This window comes from Falco peregrinus, chromosome 5, assembly GCF_023634155.1.
Source record: "Falco peregrinus isolate bFalPer1 chromosome 5, bFalPer1.pri, whole genome shotgun sequence".
Taxonomy (NCBI): domain Eukaryota; kingdom Metazoa; phylum Chordata; class Aves; order Falconiformes; family Falconidae; genus Falco; species Falco peregrinus.
The window spans coordinates 3,407,299-3,434,109 of NC_073725.1; the positions used below are offsets into that span (position 1 = coordinate 3,407,299).

General features: G+C 42.8%; 1 protein-coding gene across 2 annotated transcripts in view; it reads right to left on the reverse strand.

Annotated features, from left to right (window-relative positions):
• Nucleotides 1–26,811, reverse strand: part of RAPGEF5 (Rap guanine nucleotide exchange factor 5) — a 162,213-nt gene that overhangs the window by 68,750 nt on the left and 66,652 nt on the right. For both annotated transcript variants that reach the window (XM_055804925.1, XM_055804924.1), the window contains exon 9: nt 24,565–24,690. In XM_055804925.1, the coding sequence (XP_055660900.1) occupies nt 24,565–24,690 (126 nt within the window). The remainder of the gene's footprint in view (nt 1–24,564; nt 24,691–26,811) is intronic.

Consider the following 26,811-nt stretch of genomic DNA (forward strand, 5'->3'; position numbering starts at 1 on the left):
GCCCCAGGCTCCCACCCGCCTTCTCGGCCACAGGGCCACCGCTGGCCCGCGGGCAACCGGCTGTCCCCCAGCACCGCCCGGCCCTTCCCCGCAGAGCTGCCCCCCAGCAGCCCACCCCCAGCCTGTGCCGGTGCAGGGGCTGTCCCTCCCCAGGGCAGGACCCCGCGCTGGCCCCTGTGGGACCCCATGAGGTCCCCTCCCCCCGGCTCTCCAGCCTGCCCAGGCCTCGCCGAGGGCAGCACGGCCTGCTGGTGTCCCGGCGGTTCCTCCCAGTGTGTGCCATCGGGAGACCTGCCGAGGCTGCGCTCCGTCCCCTCAGGTCACCGATGACCCAGCTGAACAGGACGGGACCCAGCACTGACCTGGGGCACAGCGCTGGCTACGGGCCCCCGGCTGGGCTCTGCGCCGCTGGTCGCAGCCCCTGAGCTCTGCCCTCAGCCCGCGCTCAGCCCATCACTGCCCACCCGCCTGACCCACGCTCCTGAGCTTGCCCGGGGGCTCTGGTGGGGGACGGTGTCAAGAGCCTGGCTGAGGTCAAGGTAGGCACCATCCACCGCTCCCCTCATCGACCCAGCCAGTCATTCCGCCGTAGGAGGCTGTCAGGTTGCCAGGCATGGCTTCCCCTTGGTCAATCCACGTTGACTGTTCCTGGTGACCTTCTTTTTCTCCACGTGCTTGGAGCTGACCTCCAGGATGAGCTGTTCCATCACCTTTCCAGGGATGGAGGTGAGGCTGACCAGCCCATAGTTTCCTGGGTTCTCCTTCTTGCCCTTTTTGTAGACTGGAGTGACACTGGCTTTCCTCCAGTCCTCAGACACCCTCCTGTTCTCCATGCCCATCAAAGATGATGGACGGTGGCTCAGCAATAACGTCTGCCAGCTTTCTCAGTGCTCGGGGGTGATCCCATCAGGGCCCACGGGTTTGTGGGTGTCAGGTTTGCCTAAACGATCTCTAACCCGATCCTCCTCGACCAAGGGAAAGTCTTCCTGTCTCCAGACTTTCTTGCCTCCAGCATTTGGGGTTGCTGAGGTCCGGCCTCAGCAGCAAAGACGGCATTCAGTACCACCGCCTTCTCTGTGTCCTTTGTCACCAGGCACCCCTCTCATTCAGCAGCGGGCCCACATTTTCCCTAGTCATCCTTTTGCTACTGATGTACTTGAGGAAGCCTGTCTCCAGCATCTCTCCACATGCTTTTATTAAAAAGGGACCAGACCCAGAACTACCCCAGCAAACCCCAGATCCAGAGAGACTCTCACATTGCTGGCTTCAGTGGGTAAAGGAGTAATAGAGCAATTAAGAGGTAACTTATAAGCACCTATAAACTTAATGGAGCATGGAAAATCCAGTCTGCAGACAGATTTTCCTGCTGCCAAACAACCTAGCAAAGGCAAAGAGAATCTTCTTTGGGCAACACGCTACAAAGCAAACTTTACACAGGCTATCTGCTTCAAAATCACATTAAATAACAAAGAAATTCCCTCCTCTAAGAGTTACAGACGGCAGGAACATTTTGTTTCCATAGCACAATTTTGTACAACTGACTCAACGCTATCAGATAATGCTCATCACTTCTGCTGCTATGTCTTTTGATGCTGATGCCAGGGCATGGCCTTGAGAGGTACAGGAAAAGGCATACACAAAGGATTCCTGGGGCTGTTTGTGCTCTGAAAAAGAGACCACTCCCCTCAATGAATCCATGGCGCTTCCCTGCACACACGGATACAATTCCATGTAAAAACTGTGAAATACAAGAGTGGAGGCTGGAAATGGGTTCAGAAGCACAAGTGTAGAGAGGCTTCCACTGCAGTGCAGGGAAGTACTCAGATAACTGACAGAACAGGACAAAAGCCACAAAATGACAAGATCCTGATTTCAGAAGACTGATTGCTTTCCTGGACAGGTATTTTTTTGCTTTGATATTATAATCAGTTCCTGGTGCATATTACCCATGCAAAACAAGAATTACAAGAACGTGATTAAGACAGAAAGGTAGAGTCCGAAAACTGGAAAACACTGACTAGTATTCTTTAATTTAGATTCTTTTAAAACATAATAAAACTTTTTTTTTTCTTGACTAGGCCCTGCTCCATCCCTACAGCTCTGCCTTGTTCAGCACATGTTGAGGTCTTGCTCTGGGACTGGGTCCAAGCTGCGACAAAAGGTCCTTGTCTGTTGGGACCCTGCTGTACCCACTGCAAAGGCTGGAAGCACCTGCCTCCACAGTGTGACACTGAGGTCCCCAAACCCAAACCTGCCCACTGAGAACTAGTTTGAACACAGCAAAAGTTACAGTTACAGCTGCTTTAGCTCAGAGCTCTGTCCAGGCTCATTACATCCTACAAGCAGATCCTGGCCGTAAGAGCAGAGAGCTACAGCTGTAAAGGAAACCCTTCACGGCTCAGGCTGAAGCATGCTCAGAGCTTACTGGGCCTTCAAATATTAACCTGCAAAGCTCTAGAAACTCTTTACACAGCGTGTATAAACTGCATTTTTTGGCTCTAACTTGGGCCAGATTTGGGCAGATATTTATGAAGATGGTACAAAAAACCAAAGACTTTTCCCCAAAGGGATTTCAGATCCCACTTCAGAAGTATAAGAGGAAAAGAGCTTTTCAGAGAACTACTGCCAGATTTTTTTTCAACAAAGCAGAACAGTATTTACCCCTAACCTTACTCTCAGCAGCTTCTGAAACATGTTGGCTGCATTTTTCATTAAAAATTTAAATAGGCTGAGGCAGACACCTTTCAAAATAACCAGATAAGATGCAACAACTCTTAGAAGCAATGGAAAATGAAGTCTTACAACGTGAGGCATTTGCCAGTGCTAGTAGTAGACAATGAGATGAGTTCTGGCTGTAAAATACAAACATATTTATATCACAGACATGAAAGAAAGTACAACCCCTCCCTCAACATTCTATTAACATCTCCTCCTGTAAGAGACACTTTTTCAGACAGCATCTATCAAAGACTAAGATGATTGCCTGCTTACACTTCACTCTGTTTTCCCCTGGAATCTGTCATTGTGGAAACTGCAGAATTAGATTTAAAGTCACCAAAGCACAAACAGATGTACAAAAATGACTCTATTCTTTAAAGGCTATTCCTCTTTATTTTCCAAAAATGAAAATGAAAACACATCACAATTAAGTGGAGATGGATGACAATATATCTGATCTCTGTGGATAATCCATCTCAGAATATGTTGCTGTATTTCGCAGAGTTTTGAGAGAGACCAAAATCTGCATTAAGAGGTTTGATTCTCTTTCAACTACAGCAGGAGAAAAGCATTCCAAAGTCCCCAGCACAGCTTAACCCAGCTATATAAGCAGGAGACCGGTATTTTTTCTGTGGTGGCTACCCTCTTTTTATTCTAGAAAGACAAAACCAAATATGAGCTAGTACTCTACCTCTATTTAAGATACCACAGCACAAAACATTTTCAGTGGAACTGCCTACCTTGTAGTCAGTTGCATGATAACCACTTTTTCCAGATTTCAAGGGGAAAATTACCTTACAGGACTGCAGGAACATCAACAGCAGCTTTTCATATCACAATTCTTAAGAATCAAGAAAATTCTTACATAAGGCTGTGTTATTTTATATCACTATAAAATACAGCTCATAGCATATACATATTACATTTTATTATTTTTCTCATCCAATGAACTTTTCTCAGGTTCTTCTTTGTACTCTGGTATTTTTTATTTCCTTCTGCAGTTGCTAAATCTACCTTCATAAACATGCACTAATTCACTGTATACTGAGAGAAACAGAAATCCACCAGTGACAAAACATAAAATACTTTAAATGATTTGACCACCATGTTCCCCAGTAAAGGGCACCCAGGGATCGTACCAAAACTTCCCGCTGGTCTCACGCTGAGCTATCGGTCTCAGAGATGAACAACAAAGAGCCGATATTTGGCTCAACACAACCACCTCTGAATTTATCAACTTTGCAAATGGTGATAAAATAAGCATGAGCTACATCACAGAAAAAAAATCAAAATCCTTTGTTGCTGAAGCCGATTTTGAATATTGCATCTGATAATGCACAGAACAAGCCCTTTTAGAAAAACTGTTGGTGCTGTCATCTGCATACTGAGTATCTGCGGCAAAGGCAACGTTAATAACAAGTTACCCTTGTAGAGGGGTCAAAAGGACAGTGCTGGTAAGACACAGATGACAGACAACAGGCATCAGGGAAAAGATTAATATCCCTACACAGTCATACATCAAGGAACTCAATTTTTGCCTGTAATCCCAAAACTGCTGAGAGTAGGATTATTCCTGCTTTCCCTATTACTAAGAAGAAAGAAACTGCTCATGGGAATAGGGCACTGCTAAATGCAAGTCCTTATGTGAGCAGAAAGGCTGTGGTTAGGTCCTAGGGCAAAAAAAATAAAGCTTAACCTCATGATGTTCCCAAGCAGTGGTCCCACCGCAGGTGAGGTTGCGGCTTCATTGTGCAGGCAACTTAAAAAAACATGAAAAAAAAATCTATGTAGCTCAAGAAAGACAAAAGGAGTGACAGAAGAGGACCCTCACATGGCATTTCATTGCAGATTAGTAGCAAGAAATGCCCTAAATTGAGACCAAATTGTCTGTACCCCTGACTAGCCTCCAGTTACCTCCAAATATCACCATTTAAGGTGAGTGCACTTTTACAGATCAGGCTTTAATGAAAGGAAACAATATGTCTAACACAGGGAAAAGGGCACACTTTCTAAAATGACATGAAAAAACTCATTACTGGTGTCACAACCACCGAAGTAACGATATCATAACCTTAACACTCCACAACTCTTTGTCAGCTAATGAAAAATGTCTTTTTAAGACGACTGAAGGCTATGCATGTTGGTTTTCCATTTCTTGCAGCACATGCTCTTCAAAGCTCTTAGTAGGTACTTTTGACAGCCTGACAGAGAGCTACTTCCTTGGCAAGGACAACCTAGGAGACGTTCTCTCTGTAACCATACAACAGCAGAGGGGAAAAAAGGGGGAGGGAGGGAGGAGAAAGAGACAAAAGACACGAGGACGGTATTAATATTGTTATCATTCTCTCACAGCTGCCAGGGCAGCACTTACTTCAAAAACACCAGGATATGGAAGAATTGCAGGCCTGGAGCATGCGTATTTGTAGAAAAACCTGCACCACACCAGGGCAAATTAACGTGACTGTAGAACAAAAGAAGCAGGTACCAACCGTCCCTTGCAGTGCCCTTGCAATTAACATGCTGGGGTGTGGAGCTGGCTGGAAATTTTCCAACGCAACTTTTTTTAAAATGTGGATTTACTACAACTCAAACAGTGCCAAAACACATCAGTTCAAACAAAAAGCACCCTGCCAGGCTCCCTGCACCGCCTGCAGTACTGCCCACCCAGGCTGGCAGGGCTTCTGCATCCCCTGCCCTCCAGGAGCTCATCAAGCCTGGAGGTCCAGGTCCCAAGGGAAGTGGCAGGAAAATTAAATCTCGATTTCTATCCTAAGAGAGTTTTGCAATTGTACTATTTTCATCCGAATGGAAACTTCCCCTGCCCCCCACCCCCCAGCCCAAGAATGTAAAGTTTCCTGTAGGACAAAAATTCAAACGCCAGATACAAGTATCTCATTTGCCTATAGAGTAGAATAGAATAGAATAGAATATGTAGATGAAGCAACAGTTTGATCCCACAGCTACAGAAGAGTGTCTTCCAGTGACGTCAGTGGCAGCGGATCAAGCCTTATCTGCCCTGAAAAGTATGAGGGAAATAATATAAAAAGTGCAGGAGTGCAGGACTTACATCTTGGTCAGGAAGGGGCAGGAGTGCTGAGGATTTGAGGAGGACTGCAGAGTTAACCTAGATACCCCAGGACTGATAAAATATACTACTATTACCATACACCTCAGGGAAAGAAAAACAGAAGATGATTGACTAGATATACAGAAGTTATACTTGAGAATAATCTTAACATCAGAAGAGTGAAATTCTAGAAATTACTGGGGTATGAGGGGAACTAGGTAACAACCTGATTAACATCTAGCAGGGCTGGAACTTGGCTTCTACGGCAGCCCCCAGACAGTTTTCACACAAGAACGAAAACTGCAGCTCACTGACATTAGTGGATTTAATTTATTAATGTAGACTAATATTCAACTTTGTAAGGACACGTGTACAAAGGCCTTACAACCTTTATAATGGGTATAGCGATAAATAAGGTCTCCTGCAGGAATGAGAGAGAGAGAGTAAATATATGACACTGTCAGCGTTATATTGCTCTAATTACCCGTGTTGGACACATACGGCTTCTAAGTCAGACAGACAAGATTGCTGATCTCTTTCTTCGCCTTTCCCTCCAATTTATACTTGCTGTGAAGTGAAATATTATTTTTAAAAAACTGACATTACTTACTACCTACCAAAGCAACCTTTCTCTCTTGCCTTATGTCCATAGCACCTCTCAATGCTGCCAGTGCCGTTACTCCAATAAAAATAAAATAAAATACATACTCTATCCACATTATATGCTACAATTCCAAACTAGGAAGGCTAAAATTTGTCTAATAAACTGAGGTGCTGCTCATTACATTTACCACTGTAAGGCATGTATCTTTTTGTTGAAGCATTATGCCCACAGAAGGATTCAGCTGAATTTTCACAAGTGAGTACTCAGCAAAGGCCAGGAGCTGGTTCTGGCCTTGCAAAAGCCTTAAGATAAACTCTGAAACTGAGAACACTATATAAAGCTCAGACTCATTCTCAGGAACTCCAGAATTAAACTCTTTCAAATGCACTGACATTTAACACAGTCTTCAAACAGCAAGTGTGAAAAAGCACTGAGTAAAGGAGTAAAAAAAAAAATATATCTAAAGCTAATGTTTAAAATAAACCAAATGTATTTAACTTCTAGCCCAACAGTAGATGTCACAAAGTAGAGTGCACATTCTGTGTTTTGGTGGTTGTTTTCAACTAAGTTAGATACAATGTAGTGATTTCTTTCAAGAAAAGCATGAATCACTACAACTACAGTTTTCTTGGGTTTATTTGATGGTTTTAACTCCCTTCAAAACAGGCTGAAATGACGAGCCTTTTAACTAATGCTTTCTAATTCATTCATTTCAATCATTCAAAAAATAGATAAGCCACTAATCACTCACAGATTTGATAATGTATCCTAAGTAGACAGCAATGCGTAGAGCATGCAATCAAGCTGCTAAAAAGAAAGGAAAGAGGAGTTAGAAGGAAAAATAGAACTCAATTCTTCCACCTAATAGCAGGAGATTTGATTCTGCATTTGTTTTGTAGGATGCTCACTGATGTCAATGAATAGTCTACTAAAGAAATGAGAAAAATCAGGCTGCTTCTGTACAGGATGCTTTTTTCTAACTTTACATGCACAGGAGCAAATTAAAGGCTTCTGGGTTAGGTTTTTTGTTCGTTTTTTTGCTTTGGTCCAAGGTTTGCTGTCCACATTTAGCAAAAGTAAAAAAGAAAAGAATAAGGGAGGTGAGAAAGAGCGAGTTAACAATTAACTAGCTGTTGTCATCAATAATTCATTCAAAAGTGGAGGTTACAGCACACAAATAAAGAAATCTTATTGAAAAATTACAAGGAAAAGAAGAAAAGTGCTTTTTTTGTATGCCTATGTAAAGAATAATATAAAATGATAAATTTAATTAGATTTTCAGTATTGAAGAAAACTGAAGTGTCACAAACAATAAAAATTACAAAAAAATATACAATGCCAATCATGACATTTTGAAGTAGCACTTCGTATTTCTCCCATTTTATGATTTTAAGTAATCACATATTACATTACTTTTATTTTGTTCTAGATAGAATCACGTACCTGCTTCTTAACTAGCTATGTGCTCAAAAAATTATTTCAGTACGAATGCTGGCAGTTTCTCTTCTTTCTTTAGATAACACAATTGTGCCCAACTTTGGGAAGGAGGTAGGTTAGTTACACCGAGGGCAATCTCACCATTTATTCAAGTTTTGGAATGCAAAATGCATGTTACCATGGGAACTGATAAATTACATGGTATCTGCAATAAGATGCAAGGCATCTTGAGTAAACACTTATCTGTGCACTTGTGTGGCCTCCTCCACACAGAATGGTTCCTTTGTGGAGGAATGAGTGCAGAAGCATGGCAGAGTCCAGATTTCACTGTCTCTTCTGCAAAAAGTTGATAGAAGTATTTTAAAATGTTATTTTTACATGGGGTGACTTAACCAGATCTATCATTAGCATAGGAGAAAATACTGAAAAAAAGATCAAACATTGTATGTCTTGCTAGGATTTGCCTCAATTAAGACCGCAAAACCTTACAAATGACCTCTCAAACTCATTTAGTGCTCTGGCATCAGAAGACCGTTCGCAACAGCACGGGACAGCAAAGCCTTCCTAACAGCGTGAAGAGCTGCCAGAGGTGCAGCAGCACATCGCCCTGGGGCAGCTGGAGCTGTTACCGCCTCCGGCCACCTTCCCCATCCTTCCGATGGATGTGGCCATCCCCAAAACAAGGACATCTGATCTACCCTTGCATCAGCCCTGAACCAGGCTGCTGCCTGTCTTGCTGCACTCTGACCCGAGCAGCAGCAAACATCCAACCGCTCCCTCAGATCGCCTCCCCGCCTCCCCGCTCTTAAGAAGACAGCTCCCCAGAACAACCCCCAAACCGTACTGCTCTTCTGCGAGCCCATCCTAACGTATCAAATACCCATCAGTTGCTGGGCTTTGACTGTACATCCCTCCTGGCCTTTTCTGGCTCTTCTTCTTCAGACGCTGTCATGCCCACACAAAGGCTCTTTCCACATCCTTTTGATTCACCTTGAGAAGCAACACTGACAGCAGATTCCCCAGCAATGTCCCTTGGATCACTACCTTTTTCCTCCCTCAAAATATCTCCTCCTTCTTGAATTCCTGAGCAACCTGTGGTGTTATCTATAGGGAGAGGCAGAGCACTTCGCCATGATGCCACTTGCCAGCTTCTGATATTACACTGTGTCCACAGTGGTTTCTTCAGCCAGCAAGGGCTCCTCTTGGAGATGCAAATGTCTACTGACTCACAGCTTCTCCTGATCCCGTTCTCCCTCACGCTACATCCCATGACTGTCAGACAGCATAGTACAGACTACTCAGACACTGCCAACACCTATGTCACCCAAGAAATATCAAAACTCTCAGTATTTGAAAGGCATATCGATGTGGTGCTTAGGGACATGGTTTAGTGCACAGTGTTAGGTTTACAGTTGGACTCGATGATCTTAAAGGTACTTCCCAACCTAAATGATTCTGTGATTCTACATATTCCCCATCCCGACCTACCTTCCCTTATTTCTGACTTTGATTCCTTCCTGACCTTCGTAGCTTTGTACAAGTTACATAGCTTTCTACAGGTTTATACTCTTTTTGTATATAACCTTGAGCTCTCATCTAACATCTTCTTACTCAGGAAATTATTTTTATGCCTTATGTCTCAGAAAGTCACCCTATCCCCTAAGCCCTTCCAGTAATACTTCTTAAACCTGTTTACTTTGTCATTGCTGGGCTCTTCCTTCCCACCTTGTTGGTCATTTGCTATTTGACCTGAACCTTGACAGGTAAGGAGATGCCGTGGGTGAATTAGAGACATGCTCTGGAATTCATCAGCTGTCACAGAGCATTTGAGTAAAGGAAAGATAAAATGAGATGTGTGAACAAATGACCAGGTCTTAACTCCCTAATAGAACCCTGTGGAGAGGGTTACAATATCCAAGTACTCCAGGGAAATAACTAATGATCCTTTCTTCAGTTCAGTCATGTTTCAAGAAGCAATTGCCTGAGTTACTAAGTGCTTGAGACTGCCTCAGTAATTGCAATGATTTATTTTATGCATCATTATAACTACAGCACTAGGTCAGGAGGACTTCTGCCTTCTAGATGCCTGGAATTTTAACACAAGCATTGGAGGATTTTGCGACTGCAATCAGAAACACAGAGACCACAATGATTTGACCTGGGGGGGTGGGGGGGTGGGGAGAACAAAGTCTAAAATCCTTGGTATATAAAACATTAGGTTTCTGTTAGATTTTTAATAAAATGAATGATGTTTTCAGCTGAGCCTAAGCAGAAGTTGCTGATTTTCCTCTGCTCCCTTAAAATGCAAGTGATAACAATCTAATGTTCCTCAAGATCTTTGTTAGGATTTTTATTTTTTTTCCAGTGTAAGTAATGAATGTGCCATTTACAGTGTAACTACCCACTCAGTAAAGACAAACCCTGTTTTCTCTGTCTTATACCTCTATCTACTCCAGAAGAAACTCTCCCTGTGCAAAGCATGTTTCTTCCTTTACCCCAGCCTGCACTGGTGCAGTGGCTGTCTGTTAACAACCAGCAGAGAGGGTAAGACCTTAGGCTTGTGAGCATTTACTTGATGTAAGAAGTATGTTTACACATAGCTACTCACCTGGCCTACCAAAATAATGCTGTGCCAAAGGATATTTTGTGAGGACGCACACCCATTGTGCAGGTGGATATGTTTGCATAGCAATGAAAGGGTTTGAGCAGCAGCTTCTCAGGCATCCCCATCGTCCTGACGTTACTTAAACCCTGTTCCCCAGTCACCTTTCCTTTTAGCTATGTGAGGCTTCACTGGCACGGAAGGACCTTTTTAGGACAACGATAATTTAGAGTGCTGTCATCACCAGAAGTTTCAGGCTATTTGAAGATCTTGAAGACCATTCCCTTCCTCCCCCACAAACTTCAAACTGCTCCCCCATGGTAACTGAAGTAAAAGCATTGCTAACCTTCAGCGCTGTTTTTCCAATTACTGTGTTTCAAGGTTAGCAATGTCGAAAATAGTAAATCAACCCAGTTTTCAAGGTCAGAATAAGAATCACAGCAACGATAGTCCACAGTGGCGTTCATTCATTTGGTATTCGAGACACATTCTTTCTGAATATCAAATCACAAAATCATTGCCAATTAATCAGATTTTAAGCTTTAGCTTATTAAATATTAGACTATGCTAAAAATGAAATGCAGGCGTTTATTTGATCTTATTAAGATGTTTCTGTACAGCATGATCTAATCCCCTAATTATCTATATCTTTGTATTATCTCAATTGTTATTTCAATATAAGTAAATTCATAACAATCCATTTTAATGGAAAATATTCATATACTAAAAAGTGCTAAAGCAATGCAAGTAAAAAACCTGAATGTCAAGATGCTAAAAATGAAAATGTTTCTCTACATTGTGTGAGCCAGGAAAGCAAGAGCTCACATGACATTTGGCAGTGATTTTCCATGATGAAGCAACTCTTTGGGGCTTTCATTTTCGTAAAAGCCCTAGTCTATTTAGAGCTAGCTCCTAGCTCCTTGCCCTTAACAATGCAGTACAGATAAAGTTCATTAAATATATTGTCTAAGGTAGGAAAACCAAGTTTTGCTCTAGCAAGCACTTAATGTGTGCATGGCAAATCGGAAGGAAAAAGTAAAAAGGACTGGAACAAATTATTTGTTATAAAAGCAAAAGTGGTACGGGCATATTGGTATTACATGTTGTGCTGCATTAGCAAAATTGCTCAAATGAAGAATCCCCAGAATGGGAAGTATTATTAGATCGTAATCAATAGGATTTTTTTCAAGTAGGCTGGGCACCCAACCATTTGACGCAGGTCTCTTCCATGCACGAGAGCACTGGAATACTGGAAACCGCAGCTTTAATGAATTACGAGCAAAATGGCAAATGCCTATGATTTTATAGATAATTTTCACTTATAATGGTCAAGCAACTTTTACAGCTTTTCAAAACTTCTGCCGGAATGCTAAACCTTTGTTTCTTCTTACAGCAGGTAAGACATGACTTTCTACCATAATTAAATTACTAAATTGCCTTTTTTTTTTTTTTTACTCTTTCTGTTCTTAGGGGATCCTTAATACATATTGAACATCACACAAATTAAAAACTAATAGGATTTTAAAACAGTTATATGCATGATTTACTGTATAGCTTTTGTCTTATACAAGTATTTACTATGTACATGTCACTGCCATGAAAACAGTGTGTCAACTGATAAGCCAGCAAATCTTAGACAGAATTTAAGTGCATTACTACAGTGGCTGAAAAAGGAAAATTATGTAGTGGAATTGTAGCCTTTTTCCCTACACAGTACGAAACAAAGTTTTGCACCAGGGAAGAGCCAGTCGTACCTGTACGTACACATATGTTACCTGCGTGATAGCTGAGGGTGGGAGAGTGAGAACAGATGAATTACAGGGAGCATACGGCCACCCAGTGCAAGAACAGAGCAGCTCTGCTGTAAAATTGGAACAGTTTCTGCATACACACCTACAAAGAAATATCTAAAATGGAATAAGAGAGGCAGATTTTTAGGGGTCTCCTGAAATGAAGGCTATAGCTGCTCCTCTGGGAAAAAAAAAAATTATTAAGGGCCACCTTTAAGAAAGTATCCGATTTGGGGGTACCCTATCTATAGCATCCTTCAGCCAACCAGTGCAACCTAACTGCTCAAACACCACATCTGCTTGGCAGCGTCCTGAGAGCCTACGTTCACAATGCTCCCGAAAGCAGGGAAGCGGCACTTCCATATACAAATGAGGATCTGAGACACAAAGACGTTCGGTCATTAGCCCAAGGTCTCAGAGGAAGCCTACACAGGATGGGGAGCTTCTGAGTCCCTGTCGGACACCCCAGCTCCACCACCCACCCTTCCCCTTCAGGAAAGCAGCTGTGGCAATGGGTACCTACAACTGTTATCTGCAAGATAACCCAGCGAAGGGACAGCCTGCATCTATCACTTCCTCCACCAGCAGGCACTGGATGGAGAGCAGGGGAAAGGTGACCTTCACAGCCCTGATGTCCCCGAGGTAGGGGCACAGGAATTTGTATGGGTCTCAGTTGTGATGCCAGAGATTCAGGTTTCAACCTGAAGAATGGAAAAGGAGGTTGAAACTTTTCAGAAACTGCTAGATGAAAACTCGATGCAATCTGAAGAGAGGAGGAGGAGGAGGAGGAGTGGGAGTGGAGTGTCAGAACAGATGGGTCACCAGGAAAAAGCAGCTTCTTTCTGTTACCAACTGAGACTGTGTGTAAATGACTGGTTATTTCTACAGTGTGGAAAAAGGTTCCATAAGTAGTCCTTGTAAGTGACCAGCTTTGCTTTTAGCAAGGTTTGCAGTCTGTTTAATGAATAAACACATACAGCACATGCATACACAGGCATCCATCTCTACGCAAGGAGAACTGAGGGACCACAAGCACCTCAGCTTTCTTGGTGGAGGAAGGTTCTGCCATATCCTTGCTGAAGTCCTGAGAAAGGCCCCAGATGCAGGATTGCCACCTGCAACATGCAGGATTTGATGGGTTCCCACTGGGGCACTGGGCACTGCTCAAACTCCTCTGGAAAATCTTGCAATGCCAATGATAAAGCAGTGGGACAATCCTCCACGTGGGCTTAATTTACTTCTTTTGCCTCTGCGGGAAACAGGAGTAAAGAACTCTCTGCAAAGGGAGTTTTGTTTAGAAGCCACATGCTTCTTTTACACAAGTTCATCAAATCTAGGAAAGAAAAAAGAAATCAATATAGCCCAATGATTAGCTCACTATAGGTACTGCGTACAGACTGACAGATTGTTTGGACAGACTGAATCAATGTGTTGATTCCATTGAAAAGATTCAGGTTTCACACATGAGGAGACAAAGCCAGCGTGTTGGTACACTTTCCAGCTATTTGCCATCCACAGAGGAAAACCCAAGCCTGAATGTGTCTGTTTTTTAGCTCAAAGCTTGAACAACCAGGCTTTGCATATGAGAGCTGAAATCCTGACCTCTTCACTCCAGCCAGCTCTGATTAGTGTCTTCTCCTCTGACCCTGACCACATCAATTCTCTCTATTAACCTGCTAAATATGGCCAAATAGCAAACACTGCAAACAGTAAATCAATCTAACAGTTGTATTTGTATCCACATATATGTTTTAAAGGTTTCTGTAGTGAATAAACCCCTACTTGAAATACCAAAAGTATTTTGTAAAAAGGCCTAAACTGATATTGTGTTCATTGAACAAATGTTAGTGCTCTACAAAAGGGAAAAGACACTGTTGTATTGCAACCAAACCAAAAAGGTGATGCATATTTACATTCTGTGCTTGGGTCCTACTCTATGGAAAGAGCAGGTTCTTTTTTCCCTTCCAGCACCGGGCTAAGGAGAAATGCTGCTCCTGACAAAGCACGCACAGGTCTGCTCCCCTCACCTTCCAGAGAAAATGGGGACAAATTAAGGGATGGTGCTCTCAGTCCAGCCCCTCCAGGTGAGACAGCGGTGTCAGCCAGGCTGGTGGGGGGACAGAGCTGATGCACAGCAGCCAACAAAGGGATGTGAGCTGTATGCCTTTCCCTTGATCAAAAAGGGCAGTGTAGTTCAGCATCACCCCCTGTTCAGGGCTTACCCTTGTTCAGAGCTTGGAAATTCATCTAAGACGTGATTTTCAGCAAGCTGTTAAAGGAAATACCATCTGCTACTCATGCTCTTCCTGAGTTAGGTCATTCTATTATTTTCCCAATCACCAAATGAGGCTAAAGTACTTTTTCCTGCAACCAGCAACTGCTGCCGCTCCCACACGTCACAGCCTTCCCTGCCTGGATGTGCACGTTCCAACCAGTGACAAAAAAAGCAGGGGACTGACTGTCTGCCACATGGTATCAGAAAATATGTTCGAGGAAGGCCGCAAGGTCATTGTTAATTTCAAACCCTGTTTCATGTCTCCACATGAAACATCTAATTAAAACTTTTCACTGGGTAGTTAAAATGAAATCCACGCATATGCACTTGAGACCTCATTTTCGTGTGCTGTGAATTAGAATATAGGAGGTGCTGCACACAGCAGTAGGAACACTAACCAAGGAAGGAGAGGGAATACCTGCTTTGATTTAGAGGAAGACAGTCAGCAAAAATACCGCTAATCGCCTGGGTTTTCATTTCTTTGCTCTTTGTGCTGCCACATGCAACCAAGAAAAATGAATGCAAGCAGTGTATTAACTGCTACCAAATCAGCATTCTCCACAGGTGACTGCATGTCAAGCACATCTTGCAAAATGCCACCACCTTCCAAGGCTATGACACGACAAAAGCATTAGACCCTAAGGGCTATACTCTGCTCTTACCAAAAAATACCTATCAACATCAGCAGGAGCCGAATTAAGCTTTAAAATGCAGACACGGTGAGTGACAGAATGGCCAGAGCAAAAGGACAAGGTCTGGAGTTTTTAGGGATGTCTCATGATTAAAATAAATCCTGGGAAAAAAAGAAGCCTGCAAGAAACGCAAGGTCAAGTTGCCCTTTCTTGCTACGGAAGAGGCTTCAGCAGTGGAGGCAGAAAGAGACACTATACAGCTGCCCCTTTCCAAAAAGTCCCCAGTGCAGACAGCCTGACTCTGGCACAGGGGAGGCAGCTCAATATAAGGAAAAGGCTGAGTCGTCACACTGGCGTGCTCCAGGTAGTCTCCAGCGCCTGCCTACAGCAACAAATACCAACAAATGCTGGTAGCATTTGTTCCAGTGAGGTCCTGACACAGGCTGTCGGATCTCCACAGAAAGCTGGGTTGCTCTGGCAGCCGGGGAGGGCTGTGGTGCCAGCCCAGCAGCACCTGAAATCAAACGTGACCCCACTGACTGCAGAGCATCCTGCCACTGAACAGCACTGACCTTAGCATAGACCTGCAGATTTTAGTAAAGAGTTTGCTCTGATGCAGCTTCTACTCCAAACAGGACCAAAGCTTGCCATGTGGAAGCGTGTTGACCTGTTTAACGACACTAACCACACATGTTCTGCATTACTGGCCCAATCTCCACTTCAATGAAACTGAAGATTCTTCCTGAACTTATTTAGGAGGATAGGGGGGGAAAAAAAAAAAAAAAAAAAAAAAAAAAGGGAGAACTGCTGAAGCACTGAATCCTTTTTACATGACTGATCTCTGGGCAGGCTACCAAATCTCAGAAAACTTCCGAAGAGGATGATGTGGTGAACAGCCATCAGGTTCTGGCTTATCAACAAAGATTTCCCATTATCTTGGCTGTTTCTTCTCAGCCAGGTCCACTATAAGCCAAAGCCAGGTGTCCTTGATTGGTTTCAATTCCAAGAGAAAAGTCTAGTAAAACAATGAATGACTTAAAAAGATCTGCACCATTGAAAGTTGAAGGACAAAATTACTTCTGAATTTCAGAAACTGCTTGGAATTTCTGACTTAAGTTTGCATGGTGCATATTCAAAGCATTATCACTTTCCTTTTTAATCTTTTCAAATTTACATAACAAATCCCCTAACTTGACAGAGAGATCAAGGCACTTTTGTTACTTGGGGAGTTCCCAGGACAAGAGTGGAAGTAATTACATGGAAATAGATAGCAGGATACGTCCACTGTATTAGCAGCATAACTGGGAGTTTATCGATGTCATAAATCAGAAAAATAAAGAACATTCAGAACATCATCAAATGTATTGTTCACACAAAGAGAGGGATGGAACAGTAAATTTAAAACTGGAAAACATTAGAGCAGGTGCTTTGAATTCATAAACTGGTAACTCCTACTTCTCTAAAGGGAGAAAATGATAGATTAACTTTATGTAAACCTTTGGGCAGTCTAGAAACAAGCAAGTAAGTGGTTCAGAATTTGGAGAGAAACACAGAATCAGAGGAGAGTGACAACTTGCAGATGACAGCTTTCAGAGAGTTCCTCTGCTTTTTCACATAGATAAATGGAGCAGAAGGAACCATGTTTTCAGTGTTGGGGCTACCAAGAACTGTGTAGTCCCACTGCCCGTGAAAAACGGCACTCTTGTCCTCTACTTGCTCCCCAGACGCTGATCCCCACTTGTCATTCATCCCCTTCTTTGTGCACGTAAGCCTTCATGAAGCCACATGGTGAAGGACAGATGAAAATTATGCCAACCAAAAAAAACCCAAGAACGTTTAATTTCACCCAGGTCTGTTTCTGGATTTGGTAAGTCACAAGGCTTTGGGGAATGGAGGAAGAAGGCCACGTTTCACTGTGAACAGCAGAGCAGCTCTTGCCAGGAAGGGTCATCCCTGACACCACATTTCATTCTCACCCCAGATCCATATTCCCATATCATGAGGGAAACTAATCCAGTTGGAAAACAGGTGTGTTTATTTCATTTTTCAGCTGTACTATTCCATGTCTCTTCACAGAACACAACACGGGGCAGCCCAAGGCTGGGGACAGGTTGGGGTCGGGGTAGGGATGCTGCCAATGGCACAGCCACTAAAGCGATGCCTGAGGAACTCAAGGGCTGCATAGCGGCTGCAACTGCTTGGCCTTGCCTCAGCTACGCTTAGGTTTTTAAAAAACATCCCCCAGCCCTCAGCGGTTCAAAGTCCAACGCACTTCCAGCTTGCTGGGATCCCCAAACCACCTCTCAAGGATCTCAAAGCAATTCCATCAACATTCATTAACTGCTGCAGGTTTTATAGCACCCCTTCAAGGTCCCACATGTTTAAGACCCCATTTTATACCTGGGTAAACAAAGGTGCAGAGAAGTGACATGATTTGAAGAAGGTTACTTATTAAATAACCGATGGAGTCAAAAATAGAAATTCAGTGTTCTGGCTCCCAGGTTTTAGCCTGCTAAATACCTTAGGCCCTTTTTACCCCTTTCCCACCAGTAGCTGAAGTATTGTCCCATACAGGAATGAGTCACCGTTCCACACCAAAGAAAGCCCAGCATGCAAAATGTGTATGTGGAATTTCCTTCTATACAAAGTAGTTTCACGGTACAGAATAAATCAAAGAGGAGCAAATTAGGCTTTCTTTTCTTTTAAACACTAGGCCGAGCATCTGGAGGAAAGAACGTATTATGGGAATTTGTAACTTGACTCAAAGGGAAACAGTGACTTTCCCACTCAGCATGTTCCTACCCTGTTCTCACAACATATCATGTAAGCACAAGCATGTCTTCTCTCAAGTGTTTTATTCTTACTGAAAGAAGGACTGCATCGTTTCACCACTATTTTGCACTCCTGGCAAGAGGGCATTCTCCTCCGAAACCCTGGCCACATTCAATAGACTCAACAAAAGGAGTAGTAAGTCCTCTTTGAAGTATGTAGTAAATAAAAATTACTTTTCTTATTATTTTAAGAAAAGTGTTGAAAGAGACTGAAACAAAGCTTTTCACAGCAGCCAAACGATCCCAGTCCCACACCTGAGCAGGAGGATCTTTATCTCTGGCAAACTTTTCATTTCAGAAAGATGCCTGTGACTGTTCTGCACTGAAAAAGACATCCTAGGACCTGCAGAAGTCTTTTATTCTCAAGATAAAGAGATGAAGAACAGGTGATCCCCTGGGGCTATGCGTTCATTCCAGCAGATGAAAGATCGACCGCGTGGAATAGGACACTCTCTCCAGAACATGACGGAACTAGATTCAAGTCCCTGTTCCTCCCGATTCCGACCAGAGACTCGAACTTCAGGTTGCCTCCACAAAAAGCATGTACCTACCTCTTAATTACTTACTTTTACTCAACACAGAGCTATAAACTGACAATCTCATTGATAGACTCGTTTTCTTCTTGGCTTGTAGTTGAAGATTAGGTCAAAATTGCAAACTATCATCTTACCCTGGTACAGCTCTTTCTGCTAACGCTGGCAGATCTAAGAGGTATGAAGGGAAATGGTGAACTCCTGTGCTGATGTCCTAAATCCATTCTCTTTCAATGACTTCAGACATCTATACCACTTTGCAGCTATTCAAGCCACAGAAGTTTCTGCAAAAACATGTACAGTACTGTAGTTGTTATGTCCACTTGATCCACAGCTCTGCAAGGGATGCAGAACAGCTTCCAGAAGCAGTAAAACTGCACTCAAGCTACCCAGTAGATCTGTCCCAGGCAGAGCAGATACAACAAAAGCAGTGATGATTTTTTTTTAAAAAAAGTAAAGCACAGATTTCAGTCACTGACTGCGTTCAGACATTATTTGATGTCATTGGTTTAAAGACCATTTTTCCATCAGAGCCCTGATGACTGACCATCAATTCAACAGTACATCAGCGCAAGGCCACAGCTTTGTCAAGCTACAAAAACTGCAGCTCTGGAGACGTCCTGACCTTCATTCTTGTCTCCTTGCAGGCAACCAGCTGGACAGGTAGGTGCACCCTAAAAATAACCTTGATGTGTCATGGCTGGAATTTCCTCAAGAAATTCCTCGGTTGTGAGTAATCTATACAACGTGAGGCTCTAAATCGTTAATCTTCTTTTGTAAGCCTTTTTAACAGCTTTAGCCCAACCACCAACCTGCTTCAATGAGCAAATCATCTGTCTTCTTAATGAGGCCGCTGATTACAAAAGTTAGTACCCATAAATTGACAAAACTATTCTTCAGTATCTGTTGCCCTTCTGAAAACATACCTCTCCCCCTATAATATACCTCTTTCATCTTGAACTGGCTAAGTCACAGAATCAATACATTCAGGCTGTATGTACTTACATACTTTTAAACAGTATGTAACTCTAATTAATATATACATTAAACTGTAAAGAGATTACAAGGTGGATTCAGGAAACATTCCCCTCCCCATTGATGCATGGAAGTACTGGAAGAGCCCCAGCCTAGAATATAATTTATGTAGTTGAATGAAGAAAATCATATTCTTTAGTTCTCTAATGAACGCATTAGAGAATCTTAAATTTCCTTTGAACATTGGTGTCAGTTTGTAGAAAGCTTATTCCGTTGATCTGACCATGAAAACAGTACTATACATAATCTAATGAGTATTTTCCCCATACTGATGAGGTGAAACATTGACAATTTTTCTAAGACAATGACACTATAAACAGTCATGATTTTCTTAATGAATGCAATGCTTCATTGAAATGATAACTGGAAACACTGTACAAACAGTATCATGTCTATTATAAAGGCATCATTTGAGTTGTAGTTGCTTAAAAGGAGTTCCATAAAAATATGGTTTAGTGCAAATATGCCTCAAATGCATCTCAAAATGTATGCTTGAGCAAAAAAAGCTATGACAAATTACTTCAAAAGGCTTCACGTACAGAGCTTGCTTTCTATATTATAATTAATGCTAACAGTAAGCAAAATTCTCAAAAAAGCAGGCTCATTTTATAGCTAAATATTTTAGTACAGATTTTTCATCTATTTTCTGTCAAAGCAATTGTTTTAAAGGAATGTAATATTTGAATAATATAAAAATACAAATAGCCAGTTTTACATTTCCCTAGGCTTATGAGTCTGATTTGAATGCAGTGATAAAATTAGAACTGCAAGCTTGCAGCGTTATTTTTACTTTATCCCACATATGGTAATAAAATAATTTCTGTCTGTTTTAGACAACCATTTTATTTTATTTATTATTAATACATTGAATCTCATTGTAGAAATGCAACAGCACAGGGAAAAAGCTTATCTACCTGTTTAGAAGCTTATTTACTACTACTTAATTCTACTCATTAGCAAAACAAGTTTTAGGAAACCTAACACATATGGTAGATTCAATGCCTTAATTAAGAACTTTATTCTAACACATTAGCAAGTGGGAATGGGGAAAAAAGTCACTATAATTTAGCTTGTGTTTTCCTCTACAAGTCTGTGAGCAGCATTACAGTTAAAGCACTTTGCAAGTGTTATATTCACCAGAGAGGAAGCTGGCACTGTGTGCTACGGAAGAACACCGATTCCAACGCAGCACTAACCTGGTCACAGCAAGCTTGCGGTGCCAAAACCAAGCAGCTCACATATAACAGAGTTTGAGTACAAAACTTTTTAAATTACAGGACTTGTTCAGGACGCTCTTTTTTATTCAGACCGTAAATCTGAAAAGAAACGCTAGCGTACCAGAAACCTGAAACAAAAGCAGTATGGACTTTCTGACTTGAGCATTTGAAGTAAAAATGTTGCAGGTACAAAATCTTTGCATATATATACCGCAATTTTGCACCCTACAGAACGCATCCAAACTGAAGGAATCTATTCCCTCTCCCATCACAGTCCCAAACCAAGCTTCCCTCCAGTGAACCACCCCAGCTGTCACATATTTTTCCCTCTTTCAGACCATCTGCTTTTTCTGAGAAAACACAATTGTATTTCATCTCCTTCTGAACCAGCAACCTAAACCAACCCATGCTTCACCTGCCCATTGTGGACCACAGATGTCCAACAGCACACCTTGAAGAATACCTTTAGGTGTTTTATCTGCCTGAAAACCTCAAGAAGACCAGACTCTTGTGCATCCACGTCATCTACCTTTCCTACATGAGTCACTAAGTTCTGTCCTCGAATTCAGATGAAGATGGTGTTTATTTATTTGAATGATAGGAGGGCTCACCAGCACTCCTCACAGCCTGGCTCCCCGTCATGCTCCACACCTCATCCGCCATACAGGAAAAGTTACTGGGGTCATTGGGTACCAAATTCTTCAATTAGACTGAGTTGTCTTCCTTCTTCAAAGGAATGCAGAAAAATCAGCAAAGCCCAACCATACTACGTGTGTGTTTGCTGTTAATGCTGAAAAAATCATGTGAGGTCATACTAATCTGAAGGGACCTGCTTTAGAAACACAGTGGGTAGCACTGGTGGCCCAGCTCCATTTCCCATTACGTGCATGGGACACAGTACACAGACAGGAATTATGCACGTGTACACTTCTAACCCTGTGTTTGGGGAGGGGGGTGGTGGTGTGTGTGGGGGGGGGGGGGGGGGTTGGCGGGGGTCTATGTATGTGTTGGGGGGGGGGGGGGATGCGTGTGTGTGTGTGTGCGCACATATTCCTGGAGGAGAACAAATGAGAACTCTGCTTAAGGCAAAAATTCCCCCTTGGCCATCTTGGAAAGAGCAGCTTTACTTCCAGGTGGGTTACAAAGCCCCCAGCCTTGAACGACCACACTGCCCTGGGCTGACCAAAACACACAATCCTGTAAACCAGCAGCATTTCTGCTGCAGGATGGGCTGCCAGGAGGCCAGGCCAGGTAGCCAGCTCTCCAAGTGCAGGAAGAAGAGCCTGGCAGGGTGTTCAGGCATCTCATTTAAAGCCTGAATGCCATCCCTTTGCGGAAGGCAGATCATCCATGAAAGCACAGTTTGAGGTCCCCAGCAGGGAAAGCTGGTGAAAGCTTTAGTCCAGGGATACCTCCTGAGAAATGAGGGCCCTGTGGAGAACGAGCAGAGCCACTCCTTTTTACTGTCTACATTGGGTGCCCATTACCCTGTGTTTCTAAGAAAGAGATGTACGAGTAAGCTATGCTTTTAAAAATAAAAAAAGAAAGATGGGCATGTTACACATAATTTTGTAAGGACACCACACCCTGAACATGTTGTTCCTCTAACATTTACAGTGAGCACGAGGGACCAGGCAGCAAGCCGATGCCAATGAATCTGCCATCACTTCTGTAGCAGCAGGATGAGATGGAAAGGTCTGAAAGCCCACATCCGAGCAGTACTCACCACGACCCAGCCTGCTGCTTTTCTCCTTGGAGAAAAGAGGGAACAGCTGCCCCGAGCAGTGAAGTCTGCCCAGCCAGCCAAATCACGCCACCTGCACATGCACCAGGGCAGCTCTCAGACCACAAGGGAGGAAGGGAGGGAGAGGAAGGGATGGAAGCTCACAGCTTCCTGGACATATGTGACCCACTGCTCCCACCAACGCAAAGCGTGGGGGTTTTTCCAGGGAAAGTAAATGACCTGAGTCAGCTAAACCGAGAACCCTACAACAGCCCTTGCCCACGTTCAGTAATGCTTTCTTGGTGGCCACAGTAGAGTGGCTGGGGGCTTGGCAAATACACCCACAGCGAGGGCTGCAAGTCTCTCTTACATCTGGGCATGGGCTGCCCAGAGCGTAGGGAAGAGTCACGTCACCCTCCACCCTGCAACACCCAGCAAAGTGCAGAACAGGGTGGGGGAAGCACACCATCATTTGTTATTGCTAGCACTAGCTGCAAGATGTTCCCCACCCAGAAAAAAAGGGCACAGGGGAAATGACCTGGGCTTCTGCGGTCTCTCAGACGACATTTCTCTTTCCTGTCCCCTCCTAGGTCTAAAGGCACATCCTTGGCTGAGAGCACTAGCTGCTGCCTTATACCACTCAGAATGGACATGCGCAGCTTGCTCTAGCTCCTGCTAAGCTGAAGTCACTCGTCTTTCTAAAGAGCAGCAATTGCTAAGTACCATACTTTTCAAAGGAGAAGAAAAGCTGAGCACTTCTTTCCTTTCCATTTTTGGAACTGTACTGTAATCCATGCAGCTACAGAGCTGCAGCTGACACCACAGCACCCTTTGCAATGACCGCAGCAAGCAGCAGAAATTTCTACTGAATTTTTGGAGTATCAGTCCTGACATTCCCCTCTCTTCTATGCCCACAGCATCTATAATCTTGCTTCCAAATCCTGAAACACAACAGAAACCTTCCCTGGCTTAAAATCTTTTAGGATTAACCTAAACTTTTAATTGTGCTTTGCTGATACAGTTTAAAGATATACAGAAATTCTGCCAGATGTCCATGGCTAGCAGCTCAGCTGAGGAACAATCCAGTCTCAGGGATTTGAGCCTGGCTAATTACCGTCCTCCCTCATGCACACCTACTGATACAATTACATGTTTAACTACACCAGACTAGACCTTATACACTGCCGAACGGAACAGTGTGAAGCTTGGAAATAAGACTTCATCTTTCTCTTTGCCTTTGTGCAGCCTTACTTCAGTAGGAATGAGCTTGCAGATGAGCTGAAAAGTATTTCTTTTCTAAATCACATGCCTTTTTTCTACTGTCCAGTGAGCAGAAAATGGAATAAATTACTTATACATAATAGCAAGACATATGAGGACTAGGTAGGATTTTTGTTGTTTCTTGCAGTTATTATCCCGGGCACCTTTAGATGAATATGCAATCAGAATAGAAATCTTTACTAGGAGAACAAAATTAGGATACATTGTGCTATAAGCAGAACAGTCAAGTTTTAGTGCATTTTAAATCCAGTTATTAACATCTGAATAAGTGCTTTCAGAAGCATTACACAGAACAGAATGCTGCTTTCTTCAATGTAACTTTTGGTTGAAAACACAATTTTTTAAAAGCAACTGCTGAATTCTCTATCCAGACCATTCTTTTTAATTCACACTGAAAAGCTCCAGCCAATACGTGCACCCAAATGTATCAGCAGCAAAGTAATTTTAAGACAATTTAAAGTACATGAAGCACTCTTATACCTTATACTTTATTTAAATACATCCTAAACCCCAAATATTTCATAATCACTAACCACAATTTGGTAGAAAGCATCCTGAAATCATCTGCTATGTCCTGTGTGTATAAGACATTAATAACAATAACTGACAGTTAATGACAACACAATACTTTAAGTGTGTTGACAATTATTGAACTGAACGCACTTCAGAGAAATGTAAATGCCAGAGGAGAGCAGCTACAGTTCCATGACTAATGTGTGCCCTGGATTCTGACCATCAGCTTTGCTATTCCAGTTTTGTGACCTAAATCTCCCTCCCCTACCAGAAAGAAACAAAAAAACCAAACGAGAAATGTCTTACGTGTTCTGCCTTCTCCGGTGGTTTTCTATCCGCCTGCAAAAACTGGCAGTTCTCTCTTGCCAGCTTCTGGACCAGCTCAATCCGTCCGATGTCATCTCTTCCCTGAAGCTTGCACAAAACCCCTGCCTTAAGGGTGGGAGAAAGAGCAAACAAATACTTAAATCCACAGTCCCAGGACATGACACCACCACAAATTTCAACCTTAAAAGAAATGCATCTGTTTTCTCATGTTTGTGGTACTTCTGTGCTGCTTGCTGAACACAAACGAGTTGCTGCTTCCTGGGAAACAACTGGAGAGGAGCTGAGGCACAGAGAATCTGCAAATGTATCTACTTTGGAAGAGCGAAGGCAGGGCTAACTAAACCAGCGCTCCTCTGAGTGTGACTATCAGATACACTGTGTTTTATTTGTTCCTGTCAGCCTGTTTCCTGTTACATAAGAGAACAAGAGCAAGAGGTTAAAAACTCATGGGAAAGTTAGCCAGGAACAGCCCTGGAAAAAGAACGAAGCGCAACACAAGGCACTCCTAAAAATAACAGGCTACAACTCCCTCTGCTCCCGCTCCAAACATTTTTCACGTATGCAAGCCTCAAGAGTTAAAAGACAGTTGTGCCACGTTTATTTATTCTGTAAATAATAAATCAGTATCCCCTGGTTTTGTTTAGGGAAGAAGATGAAATTTGCTTTAAAACTACGTTACAACTATTTTTTGGCTACTGCTCAGCCAGTTATTCAAGCTATGCTGATAGTATTTCATCAAAACTTTCAGCACTGGTTGTTTTCTAAAAATCCTATATCTACCTGTCTATCTATATCCATATGCATATATATATATATATACACACATGGAAAGCAAGAGGGAGGGAGAAAAAGACAGATTTGTGCTTGCACACAGGCATGCCAGACCCATCACAAGGTTAGGTGATGAGGGCTAAATCGCTCCCAGCAAAGTCAGTGCTTAATATCACTGTCCATTATTTGCTTATGTATGTAGTGTCCGCGTAACCGAGACCTGGCTCAGTGGTACCACATAGCTTTTGGTAGCCCAGATGTTTCCTGATGGGAACAGCATATGCCTTGGGAGGGCCAGTCATGCGACATGGCTACAGTATTGCTGTACCACTTTAAAGGCAATCTGCAAACAAACCTTTTTCCCACTTCCTCCACCCTTTTCATTCTACTATTCATCCTGAGTTCAACTGAGTTGGTATCTACTCCAAAATACACAAAACATCTTGTAAGTCAGGTCCAAAAGCAGGGATGCCCTGACCACTAAACCACAGTGTCCTGCTGGCTCCAAGCCTTTGGCCTTGAGAAACTGCTGCTCACGACAGCTGAAGGTGTGAGAGTGCCCACCCAAACCATCCTACAGTCTGCTGGTTTCTCTGAGGAAGAGGGAAACGTGGGTTAAGGTTTCTTCAGCTGAGGAGTAAAACAAATTTACTTTCTAAATAAGTACTTTAATGCTGATGGGAAAAAATGGATTCTATGACTAAGTGCAAAGAGTCATCCTTACGGAATTATTTGAAAGAAATTTTTACATGCCTACATTGCTCTAGTCTGGATGAAGGCATCTCCTCACAAGCTTGCATCAGGCATCTGTGCTCTGGAGAAGAATTTCAGATACAGCCTGTGCTTTGCATGTCCTATGCTTAGCCCTCAGCCCCCTGAGGAACCCAGCTTTCCCATACAAGGAACCTACGTGCTGGTTTGAAGGTCAGAAATCCAAAGAGAAAACAAGGAATTGCAGTGCCTAACCTGAAGGTCCTTACGTTTTCTATCAGATTATCTTTTTAACTTCTGAATTGAGGACACAGATTTATAGCACAGCATTTTCACCTGCAGATCAGGAATAAGACTGATTTTATCAAATGTGGAAGCATATACTGAACTAGTTGTCCAGGCTTATTTAATCAATAGACATAAAGAGGTACCTAAGAAGGTAATTTTTTTTACTCTACAGTAGACATTTAAAAATAGTCAGATGAGTCGTTTCCTAAAATTCTCCTTCTTCTCCACTACTTTACACAGGGAACATAGGCAACCATCGCAGACTTGGCTGAAGACTGATGTCTGCACTTCACAACACTTCGATGGCATCAGCTAGAGCCAAACCTGCTTATTTCATGGCTTTGGGATGTTTCTAGCAGAGTATAACATCTGTGTGCTGTAATCCCCCCAGGCTTTTAGGCTTAGGACAACTCAAAGTCTTAGGGCCTGTTAGGGTCTCGAGACTATAAAGATTTA